Raw genomic sequence first — 12,415 nt, forward strand, 5'->3', positions numbered from 1 at the left:
CACTCATTCACTATGATAAGATTTTTTGTTCTGATCATGCCTGATAACTGATCCCTTCGCCACCTCCTTATCACATGGGCTGGTGTGCTCCTTCCCTGTGGGTTTTGTTGCTTCTGAGCTAGATGGCGGCTTCTTTACCTTCAAGTCTTTAAGACCCCAGGCACTACATCTTTTGATAGCTGGGCACCATCAGCTTTCTTTACCACATATGCTTGCACACCCGCTTTGTCTTCAGCAGTTGTGTTGGGGAAGGTGAGCATCATAGAATGCCCATTTAATAGAAGAAAGTATTCTTGCGTTGAGGGAGTACTTGAGTTGGGGCCCAATGTCCTTCTGCTACCTTAATACTAAACCTACAAATATACTATGCACATAGATTTATTTCCCCATCCTCATATTAAATATATTTGCATATGCACACAAAACAAATATCTTTTAATACATAATTAGGATAATCTGTATTAGAAATAGTACACAATTTAAAAAACAAGTTCATGATTTTGAGATTAGTCAGCTATTTTGTATTTAAATTAGAATATTTGATTTTAAACCAAGCTCTCAAAAATGTTATTCCGTAAACAGATGATCTTTTTGTAGATTTAAGTAACTTTTAATTATCATTCAATATTTTAGGTGTTTAAAAAAATGCCACTTAATGAAAACTCCTGTATTAAAGGAGTATTACTATAAAGGGTAACACAGGAACAAATTTGTATCCCAATGGTGGCATTGGTTAAAGGAATCTCTACATGTGATAAAATGTCAGAGCAACATGTAAAAATTAAGAATATGAAAACTTGATGTATGGAATGTTATAAGAGCTGTAAGGACCCCAAATAAAATGATTTTCAAAAAAAAAAAAAAAGAATATGAAAACTGGTGAAACTTGGCTAAGGTTTGTAGTGTAATTAATAGTGTTGTACCAAATGTCAGTGTCCTGCTTTTGCGTGTGTTCTTTGGTTTTGTAAGATGCTAATCTTTGAGGGAAAGCCGGTTGAAAAGTACAGGGAAAAACTGTTTTACTTTTGCAACTGTTGTGATCCTAAGATCTCTGAAATTAAAAGTGTTTTTTTAAAAAAGTACTGTTTATTCTTCCATTGAGTTTACTAATGAAAAAGCAAACAAACTCATGTTTCTTAGAAGGAAATGTGTGACTTGAGTACTTAGCAGAGTTCTTGGCACTGAATGTTATTTACTGCATATGCTCGAGTATAAGCCTATCCAAATATCAGTCGAGGCACCTAATTTTACCATTAAAAATGTGCTGAAAAACTCGGCTTCTACATGAGTATATAGAGTACTTTTGTTCAGTTATTCCGTGAGTATTTATGGAGCATCTGTAGTCAGAAGCAGTATAATGTCTTGGGTAAAAGAATGGACTTGGGCTAGATGAGTTTCAGACCTGTGTGTGATCTTTGAGAATGCAATCTCTCTGTGCTTCAGTTTTCCCATGTACAAGTACAATCAGTATAATAATAACACAAGTAACAGCTCATTTTTATTGAGCATTGTTCTGAGTCTTTAAGTGCCTCCTTAAAGGAATACCACAAGTGGATGACTTCAGGAAACAGAAATGCATGTTGTCACAGTTTAGGATGCTGAGAGTCTGAATTCAGGCCTCAGGGTTTCCTACCTGGAAGCCTAGAGATGTAGAGAGGACTTGAAATAACCTTACCCACTACTGTCACGAAAATTCCAGCTCATGATGACCCCACATTAGGTTTCTGAGATTATAACTCTTTAAGAGCAGACAGCTTCCCCAAGAGAAGGTGGCGGGTTTAATCTTACAGTTTGCAGCTCAACACCTAGCCCATCCACAGTATAACCAGGACTCTGTAGAAAGGACAGAAAGGTAATGTGTGTGATTTTTAATTGATTTTCCTGTGAGCCTATATGCTGGTAACAGTAACATCAAGACAGCGTAGCACCAACGACACTGCTGTTCTCTGGTTCTTGTCTGTGTCTGTCCCTGTCTAACTCACTGTCTCTAGGCTAACCACTGAGTAAATCACGTCAAGATGTAAATAAATAACAAGAGGATAAAGAGAAAATGAAATCATGAAACACTTAATCCAAAAGAAGACAAGTGAAGAAAGGCAAAGGAACATGGGATGAGTGGGACACGTAAGGACATAGTGCAATGGTTCCCCTAAATCTAAATGTTTCATTAACACCTTAACTGTAAAGGCAATTTATGATGATTAAGGCATAAGCTAAGATTTTTTTTTGTCTCCCTCCTAAAAATCCAGCTGTATAGTGCGGTTAGTACCCTAATACATAAACCCTTTGTGCCACCCAGGAGTTCCATGACCGTATACTTATCTCAGTGTGCGTGTTAGAATGAACCCTTTCAAGACAGAATCTATTTCTACTTCACAGTTTCATTGGACCCATCGGATTTAGGTAGTCGATTTTAGATTTATTTAGTTACTTTGAATGAATAAAAAAATTGGGGGGAGGTATGTGAATTTTAAGGAGTCCTTAACAGTGCATTGGGCTGCTGAATGCAAACTTGCCTGTTCAAATCCCCTCCACTGACTGCATGGGAAAGACATGATGGACAGTCTAGGAAACTCTAGTATGGCCCCTGAGTTGGAATCGACTTGGTAGGTGGGTAACATGGATTTGGGTGCATTTTTGGGACACCGTCTCAAGGAGACGCTAGTGCTGAGATTAGTGGGATGAGGTCTATTTCTTCAGTTCACAGTTATACAGACCGCAACCAAATGACATTGTATACTAAATTTCTAACATTGCTGTCTACCTGTAGTTTAGTACTCAATAAATAGAATTACGATCTTTGAGCTACGTTACTTTTATTTTTTTTTTACATTTTATTAGGGGCTCATACAACTCCTATCACAATCCATACATATACATACATCAGTTGTATAAAGCACATCTGTACATTCTTTGCCCTGATCATTTTCTTTCTTTTTTTTTACATTTTATTAGGGGTTCATACAACTCCTATCACAATCCGTACATATACATACATCAATTGTATAAAGCATATCCGTACATCCCCTGCCCTAATCATTTTCAGTGCATTTGCTCTCCACTTAAGCCCTTTGCATCAGGTCCTCTTTTTTTTCCCCCTCCCTCCCCGCTCTCTACTCCCTCATGAGCCCTTGATAATTTATAGATTGTTATTTTGTCATATCTTGCCCTATCTGGAGTCTCCCTTCCCCCCCTTCTCTGCCATCCATCTCCCAGGGAAGAGGTCACATGTGGATCCTTGTAATCAGTTCCCCCTTTCCAATCCACTCACCCTCCACTCTCCCAGCATCGCCCCTCACACCCTTGGTCCTGAAGGTATCGTCCACCCTGGATTCCCTGTGCCTCCAGCCCTCATATGTACCAGTGTACAACCTCTGCCCTATCTAGCCCTGCAAGGTAGAATTAGGATCATGGTAGTTGGGGGGAGGAAGCATCCAGGATTTGGGGGAAAGCTGTGTTCTTCATCGGTACTACCTCACACCCTAATTAACCCATCTCCTCTCCTAAACCCCTCTATGAGGGGATCTCCATTAGCCGACACTTGAGCCTTGGGTCTCCACCATTTTAATTTTTATTAAAATTATAGTTAGATACATATTCCAAAATACTCACTGTTTTAACCACTTTTAAGGTGTACAGTTCCATAACATTACTTATATTGCCCATGGCCACTATCCATTTTCCATGTTTTCTATTCTCCTGAACAGAAACTTGTGGGTCAGTGAGTTCTGCATTAGGCTGTTGACCACAAGGTCAGCAATTCTAACTCACCAGCAAGAAAAAGCTGAGGCGTTCTGGTCCTGAAACTATTTGTAGCCTCAGAAACCCTATGTCAGCTTGCTCTGAGTCAGATTTGACTCATCAAGGCAACGACTTAAACAGAAGTTCAATACCTTTTAAGTAATATGCAGGTAAGCAAAAATATGAAGCTGCCATTTCTCAACATGTCCTCCATCTAGGTCGACACATTTCTGAAGGTGGCGTTTCCATCTCTCTAAACTCTCCCTGAAGAATTCTGCGCCCTTTGATTTGCATCCATTGAGCCAAAGGCTTGTTGAGGCCAAGATAGTCACTTAAAAATGAAAATGTGCTAACCCTAGTGAATCCTAACTTGAGTAGCTGTTACTTCAATGGTAATTCGTCAGTCTTACACCAGCCAGTTTCTTCATTGGTTGAAGCTGACAGTGTTCCCTCCCTTGACTCATCTTTGAAGTCTTCCCAACTTTCCCTAAAACACCAGCTCCCTCTAAAACTATTTTCCCCCCAACAGTTTGAATTGTACGATCATCACCACCTCAATTTGAGAACATCACCCCCTTCCATGGTTACATGGCCTTTAAAATGAGTGTGCAGTCACAGCCAGTTCTTGTGCTCCCCCCTCCCGCCTTCGTTGTTCACTCCCGAAGTCCCCTTTCCCTCCATGTCTAAGGCGACCACATTTTAACATTGGTAAAGCCGTTGACCGGCGGTGGGGGTGGGGGGTTCTTGATTAAAAATTTAGTCTATATGGAGCAACAAAGATTTTCATAGAATGCAAAAGTAGTATTGTAATTTTTAAAATTTCAACATAAGTATAATTTACATTAAAATTTGACATTAAAAATTACGTATAGTATTATTTTATTCTTTGGCATATTTCTCATTTGAGTTAATTTTTTTAGTAGATTGCTATTTGTTAAATTATATTTCACACATAAAATGGCTTCCAAAGTCTCCACACTAATTGTGATTTTTCTGATGTCCACACTTTATTTACTGTAGAAAAAAACACGTTCAGTCACAGCATTAGTTCCTGGTAGGGACAGTGTGTATTCCACAATTTTTAGTGCATTATTGTATGGAGCATGGTTTGTTTCAAAATGATGAAATATTTCTAACCATTTGTTCTCTATTGTGATTTTTGCCGATGCCCAATATTTAACCTTTTCCTTATCAATATATTTTTAGATAATGATACCTCATTAAGAAGATCATTTTCAGAAATATTACTATATGGGAAATTTTGAGTAATATGATCGAATGATTTTTGCACATCATTCCAATTCTTATTTTAATGTAACCCAATGAAAAGTAAGGCTGCTCGAGACTGGCCTGTGTGTGGCTAGAGGGGATCTGCCAGCAGATCAGTCTGACTAGATATCTGCAGATGGGTTTTGGGTAAAACCATTGTTTAATGTGTGGCAGCATTCCTGTGTAAATTTGTTTAAAAACTTCTGTGATTTTGAAAAATGTCTACTTGAATTTTGTTTAAAATTTTTATTTGCCTGACCTACATCTTTTCTATCTCACAAAAAAATCCCTTGTTTTGAAGGTTGCTAAATGAGACTAAGACAACTTCTTTGTAGTCATGTATTGATCACAGAAAATGTTGAAACGCATTTGTCTTGAAATAAACCTGGAACTATCATCGCAATACTTTTTTTAAAACCGTTTTGTTGGCATATAATTCAATAGTTCAAACATTTTTAGTATATGTGCTGCCGAAGCAAACACAGTTCAAACATATTAAGAATTGCATAATCATCTTCACAATCGGTTTTAGAACATTTACTTTTTTCTTGTGTTCTTTATTATCAGCTCCCCATTTTCTCCCAACTTCCCTTGCCTTAAGCCTCAAGAATCCACCAGTGCAGTAGTGACTATCTCTACAGATTTACTGATCCTGGAATTCACATACCAAAAAAAAGCATGGGGTTAAAAAACCAACACTGCAATCTGCATGATTACAAGGCTCTTCATGTCCCTGGTCATGGGTCAAAGAGAATTCACTAGTGACTTAATCCATGTTTGAACCCTGCAAATGGGTTTTGGACTCCCCCTATCATTCATGACCTGCAAAACCAGACATTCCTAATTTAAGCTCTGACACCATTCCCTCCTTCAGGTTTGGATTTTGTTATTTATAATTCTTGGATCACACGGGCTGGTGTGCTTCTTCTGTGGAACTTAGTTGATGCCTCACTTAGATGACTGCTTAATAGCCAAGCACCATCTAGTTTCTCCACCACACTTTGCTGTAGCACCCGCATCTTCCACAATGGAGATCGCTTCAGGAAGCTCATAAGGACAAGCGTCAAGCAGGGTCATGTGTGAAGAGCTAATTGTTCTTAGATTGGGGCTAGAGTTAAGTGGGAGCCCACAATCTGTTCACCTAGCTATGGCTTATTATGTCTCTCGTGCACTTTAGAAACATCATTTTCGTCTTGTTAGAGAACAGTATCAATCATCCCAGAAGCAGATGACTGCTGCTTATAAACTGATGACAGTTTGTCTTGGGTACAGGTCTCTTGCCTTAAGGGTACCAATGCATGATGCCCTTAATGTTCTCCTTTATTATGCTGTGTATTATTCTGGTAGGCATATTTCTGCTGTTGTGCATGAATGTTATTGAAAGTTTCACTCTATCACTAACCCCATTTTTTATTACCCAAATGGTGTCCAGTCATTTAAGAGTAGAATCTGTACAAGTCAGCAATTCATGTATAGTAGTTTGAAGCTGGCCTACGCTTATGTAATTTCCTTTTCTCAACAAAGTTTTTAATTCTACACCACTTGCTAAATTAATGACACTGTCAAGAGCAGCAATGCTTTTGACATAGCCAGGTAACTCTCCATATCCCCCTTCTGCAGCCTCTAGTAATTTCTAATATCAATGTTTTCTGTGCATTGAGGCACTTTGTTTCTTTCTTTTTTAGCCTCTTTCTTCTATACAGCCTTCTTAGCACCACTCCATCTCAATAGTTCAACCACATCAAGAAGAGCCATCCAATCACTACCACAATCAATTCCTGAGCTTTCTCCTCTTCCTTGCACTCACTGCCGTGAGTGAAATTATTCTTCTCCTTAATTGTTGCAAAAAATAAACGCCACAAAACACTCTCCAATTCAACAACTTCCACAGGTTAATTGTGCAACCACTATTGATATCCTTCTCCAAATTATTTCACTACCACCACCACAAATCCCTACCTTCCAAGCAGAAACTCCCTCCTTCATCCCCAGCAACCATCAGTCAACCCTGGCTTTTTTTTTCTTTTTTTACATTTTATTAGGGACTCATACAACTCTTATCACAATCCATACATATACATACATCAATTGTATAAAGCACATCCATACATTCCCTGCCCCAATCATTCTCAAAGCATTTGCTCTCCACTTAAGCCCTTTGCATCAGGTCCTCTTTTTTTATCCCCTCCCTCGGCTTTTTGTTTTTTTGTAGTGGTTTTCTTGATATAATATTCACACATACACTTCCACTGGCAAGTCAATTCTAAAAAGAGTTGTATAGACATCACCACCATCAGTTCTAGTGCACCCAACCCCCTCCCTGTTCCTTCCCCAGTGTTCCACCCCATTCCCTGACAAACCACAGCATCAACCATTGTTTTTGGGTATCCACTCCTTCCATGCTTCACAAACTGGGAAGTCCAACAGAAACCATAGAAAATGAAACAGAAAGAAGAAAATAATAATATAAAGACAAAAACAAAAATAAAGAGCAAGAAATAAAAAAAAAACACCAATACCACCCAAAAAAGGCCAGAGAAGAAATCTCTTTGACCTAGTGAGAAACACTGAGCCTTGGGCAAAATCACACTGGGTCCAGAGGGAGGTCTGACTGACCCCTGGGTTCAGGCCACCACAATCCAATTTACAGTAATGTTTGCCTCCCTCTCCCACAGCCAGAGGGGATCTGCCAAAGCTCAGTCTGACTAGACACCCTGCAGATGGACCGTCCCCCACAGCCTTCCACAAACTCAGTATTCACAATCCAAGCTCTGGTACTTTTCCCTTCGTCTTATGTGGACCCTGTCCTTGTCATCCCTGGACCACCCAGGCCGGTGTGCTTTCTCAGCATGGACTCAGTGAACAGCTCACGCTGATGACTGCCAGCCTGAACACAAGCCTCGAAGATTCCAGGCACTATTCCCATTGACAGCCAGACAAGATCTGCTTTCTTCACCACACTTTGCTTTTCGCAGTCTTATCCTAAGTGATCTCTTCACTATCCTAAGTGATCGCTTTCTTCACAAAGGGAGTATCTAGCAGGGCTAGACACTGTTAACTGTTCTTGGATTGGAGCTAAAATTCTGTGAGTGTTAGCCCAGAATCCCTGTGCTTGCCCTGGGGTTATGAACAGTTCTACTCTACTTTGGTGGTCACATTATGACAAAAACAAAAGCCCGCAAGAACAACAATACAAAAAACAAAACAAAGAAAAACCTGGTCAATCAACCCCCTGGGGTATAAGGACAATGCGTTGGTAACAGTAATATATCCAATGGCATAGAATTTAAGAGGCACCTTGTTTCTTTTTTTTTTTTACTGCTTTTATTTATTTATTTATTTATTTAAATTTTAGCGGTTTATTAGGGGCTCTTACAATTCTTATCACAGTTCATACATATACATACATCAATTGTATAAAGCACATCTGTACAGTCCCTGCCCTAATCATTTTTTTCTCCTCTTTTCTTTTTTTACATTTTATTAGGGACCCATACAACTCTTATCACCATCCATACATATACATACATCAATTGTATAAAGCACATCCATACATTCCCTGCCCCAATCATTCTCAAAGCATTTGCTCTCCACTTAAGCCCCTTGCATCAGGTCCTCTTTTTTTTTCCCCTCCCTCCCCTTTCCCCCCTCCCTCATGTGCCCTTGGTAATTTATACCTCGTTATTTTGTCATATCTTGCCCTATCCGGAGTCTCCCTTCCCCCCTTCTCTGCTGTCCCTCTCCCAGGGAAGAGGTCACATGTGGATCCTTGTAATCAGTTCCCGAGGCACCTTGTTTCTTAAGGTGGTATTTTTTCCCCACTTGTTCAACTGATACACCAAGACTATGTCTTAAACACCATTGTACATAGTTATTTCATAGGTTGTTTAATTTTTCAATCAATTCTATGTGTACACATTTTTTGCGGTGAGGAGGGGTGGAAATGCAACAACTTTATTCAAAGGAAAGTGCAATGTAACTTGTTGAAAGCTTAAAAGGAGCCACAATTTAGACACCTCCTCTCAAGCACAGGGACCAGGTGCGGGGTCAATTCTTTCTGGATGTTGTAGTCAGACAAGGTGCAGCCATCTTCCAGCTGCATCCCAGTGAAGAACCACCTCTGCTGTCAGGAGGGATGCCTTCCTTGTCTTGGGTCTTTGCCTTGACCTCCTCAATGGTGTCACTGGGCTTGACGTCAAGGGTGAAGGTCTTACCAGTTACAGTTTCCCAAAGATCTGCGTTGTGGAGTTGCGATGGCAGCACAGCGAACACAAAGAAGCAGTCCACGAACTCCAGTCACGACGGATCTTGTACACATTTTTATCGTCTTTCTCAAGGTTCCTATTTTCACTCACTAACTTCCCTGGCTGTTGTTATGTAGTTTACTCTATAGGTAGTTTCCAATTACATGCATCTGACTTTTGTGCAATTGTAGTTACAAACAGACCCCTGCAAAGCCCTAGTATATTGAAAATGCAGGGTACATGCAGTGGCTCATAGTAAGCACTATTTCATATATACATCAAAACATTATTATTATTACATGTTACCTATGTGTTCCAGATACCGGGAAGTGTTTCTCTAATGTCTTTTCATGCATAGAAAAACCAAGCTCACTGCCACTGAGTCAATACTGCCTCATCATTACCCCATAGGACAGGGTGGAACTGCCCTTTGGGTTTCCGAGACTGTGATCCGCACAGTAGTAGAAAGCCTCATCTTTGTTACTCTCTATATTGTGACAGACATTTGACTGCTGTTAGATGTGCGCTCCTAACTTCCAGCTTACATGCAAGTTCTACTTAAAGACCCTTAGCAACAGAACATAATCATAATTTAGGGGCTGCTTATAATTTCAAGTGTGGTTTTTGGCATGTGTAGTAGCACAGTGGCTAATGTGCTCAGGTGTTACCTGGAAGGTCGTGGCTCCCCAGGAGCAGGATGTCTGGCATCCTGTTTTCTATAATGAACCCTTATGAAGCTGTTCTTCACTGTCCTCTAGGGTTGCTGTGAATCAGAAGGACTTGGGGGCAATAAGGCCTAAGGATCGGCGATGGCAGTGGTTCTCAACCTGTGGGTCACGACCCCTTTGAGGGTCGAATGACCCTTTCACAGGGGTCGCCCGATTCATAACAGTAGCAAAATGACAGTGATGAAGTCGTAGCGAAGATAATTTTATTGTTGGGGGTCGCCACCACAAGAGGAACTATTATGGGTCGAGGCATTAGGAAGGTTGAGAACCACCGCTCTATGGATTATTTTATAGTCATCTCCTTTGTTGCCCATAGTTTCCAAACTAAATGGCATTCTTCTGTATTTCTTCTTGCGTTTTTATAAAACTGTTCTCATTGTTAAGAATTGTCTTGGTAGAAAGTATTGTCCACGTGTGACTAGTTCTCTCTGGGTCGCACATCAATTGCCTGTTAGCTTGAAGGAACTTTGAGGAGGAGATAAGGACTTCCGTCTTGAATAAAACAATTCAAACTAGTTAGAGAAGCTTGCCCAGATGGTTGTTTTATCTGCCATTTTGTTGTTATTTTAGGGGGAACGTTAAACTTGCACACATTTCAAAAACTGCCTCTCATGATTCAGTTCACTTTATCAAAAATTCAAATTGCTCTCTGACTGAGGGGGAAAATTAAAAATAATTAAAATGAATGTTTTGACTTAGATTGGATTCATCCAAATATAGTTTATTCCTGAGACAACTACAGTCAAGGTAATTTTGGACTGAATTTGCCCCCCTTTGCATATGCTAGTGAATACATTTGTACCTGGAGAGTGTTATGCATCTTTCAAAATTGACTAAACTTAAAAGGCTATAAGCTAAGTGAGCTTTGGTGGTTTTGGGGGGGGCATTGCCGGTTCTTCTGTGCTGAATTTGGAGCTTAGCAATGGGGCTTCAAATAATCTTTTCCTTACCAACACTGTGCACATTCTTATAAATTAAGTAATGGTTTCTTCATAACAAGTTATCTAAAACAAAACAAAAAAATTCACCTACCTAGATAATTAAGGAAGTTAACTGCTAGAGGTGGAAGGTGGAACTCATTGATTTGACTTCACTTCTCTGCTCATTACTGCTCTTCCTTTCTCCTTGAACAGGTTCTTCTTCCCAGCGTTTGGCGACTAAGGGAACATATTTTTAATTGAGCCATTGTCCTAAGTGTGAAGAGTAAGGAAGCCCCCCCAGGTTAATGATAGCAGTGTTGTGTTGTTTCTCAGGCAGTGAAATCCGCGGTGCAGACCATCACTGTTGGAGGTGTGAGTACATCACAGTTTAAGACGATTATTCCGCTGGCAACTGCTCCCAATGTCCAGCAGATTCAAGTGCCTGGAAGCAAGTTTCATTACGTCCGACTGGTTACTGCCACCACAGCCAGTAGCTCGGCCCAGCCAGTTAGTCAGAACCCCAGTACAAACACGCAGCCACTTCAGCAAGGTCAGTAACCTGTGTTTTTTCCAACAGTAATTAATGTTTTTAACAGTAGTAAAGAATGCTGGTCAGTGTTACAGCTCTTTTAGAATTTGTCTAGCAGGTTTTCTGGTTTTCCCAGAAAACCCCGGGGGGAAAAAAAGAATGTTGGTCCTCTTCTTGCTGAATCCTGATTAAGCATGTCAGAGTTTGAATCGGCAACTATTCCAGACGGCAGTGAAATTGAGTCTGAGGTGTGTGTAAGTGATATTTCATTCTGCTGCAGTGCCAGTTAATCCTGCTGATCCCTGTAACATGTAGTTATCCTCTTGCTGTGGGGTAGATCAGGGAGAACGAGAGTGTGTCTTACTTTCTAAACTATGAAGCCCTTGATAAGGCTTTGGTCACTTGAAATCCCAAGTACACAAATCATAATTTACACAAAGTTTAAATGATAAATAGCTCTACAAGGGCAAGGAGAACTTCAAAATTTTGAGAAAAAATTCGACTATTTTTCGATTCCATTTTTCCATGAACTTTTTGCAGCTTTCTCATATACCACATTCATCCTTTATCTACTTTAACCTCTGATAACAATGTCCCCTTTTTACTCAATTTATTCTTCCTAGAAGGCATTCCTATGCTTGTGTTTGGTCCTTCCTACGGACTACCTAGTGCACACACAATTACCTTTCACCATGTCTGTTTGTTTAAAAGTTAAATGGGGTAAAGGGATCAGGATATTAGAATCTGATACTTTAACATTTAGGTAATAATTTTCCCCCGTTAACATCTGCTGCTAATTCAGTGAAGTAAAAAAGTAGTTGATGGCAAGTGAATGATTCACTGTTCACTGCAAGTAAATAAAAAGAAGCAAAGGCCAGTTGGTTATGCTGTGTTTTTAACTTAAGAGGTCAGGGGTTTGGAACTATCCATTACTGGCAGCTTAGTGGATTAAGTGTTGGGCGACCAACAGCCAGATTGGTGCTT

The 12,415-nt window shown here is 39.9% G+C and overlaps 1 protein-coding gene and 1 non-coding gene across 10 annotated transcripts in view; both read left to right on the top strand.

The window, feature by feature from the left end:
* The window catches only part of LIN54 (lin-54 DREAM MuvB core complex component), a 74,526-nt gene that overhangs the window by 39,001 nt on the left and 23,110 nt on the right, over positions 1 to 12,415 (top strand). For all 9 annotated transcript variants that reach the window (XM_075544104.1, XM_075544109.1, XM_075544105.1 and 6 more), the window contains one exon: positions 11,236 to 11,452. In XM_075544104.1, the coding sequence (XP_075400219.1) occupies positions 11,236 to 11,452 (217 nt within the window). The remainder of the gene's footprint in view (positions 1 to 11,235; positions 11,453 to 12,415) is intronic.
* On the top strand, positions 11,516 to 11,576 carry LOC142444044 (U7 small nuclear RNA). The gene has a single exon (XR_012783725.1). It is a non-coding gene; the product is annotated as a U7 small nuclear RNA (small nuclear RNA).

The sequence above is a fragment of the Tenrec ecaudatus genome, chromosome 3, assembly GCF_050624435.1.
Source record: "Tenrec ecaudatus isolate mTenEca1 chromosome 3, mTenEca1.hap1, whole genome shotgun sequence".
In the NCBI taxonomy this organism is placed as follows: Eukaryota; Metazoa; Chordata; class Mammalia; order Afrosoricida; family Tenrecidae; genus Tenrec; species Tenrec ecaudatus.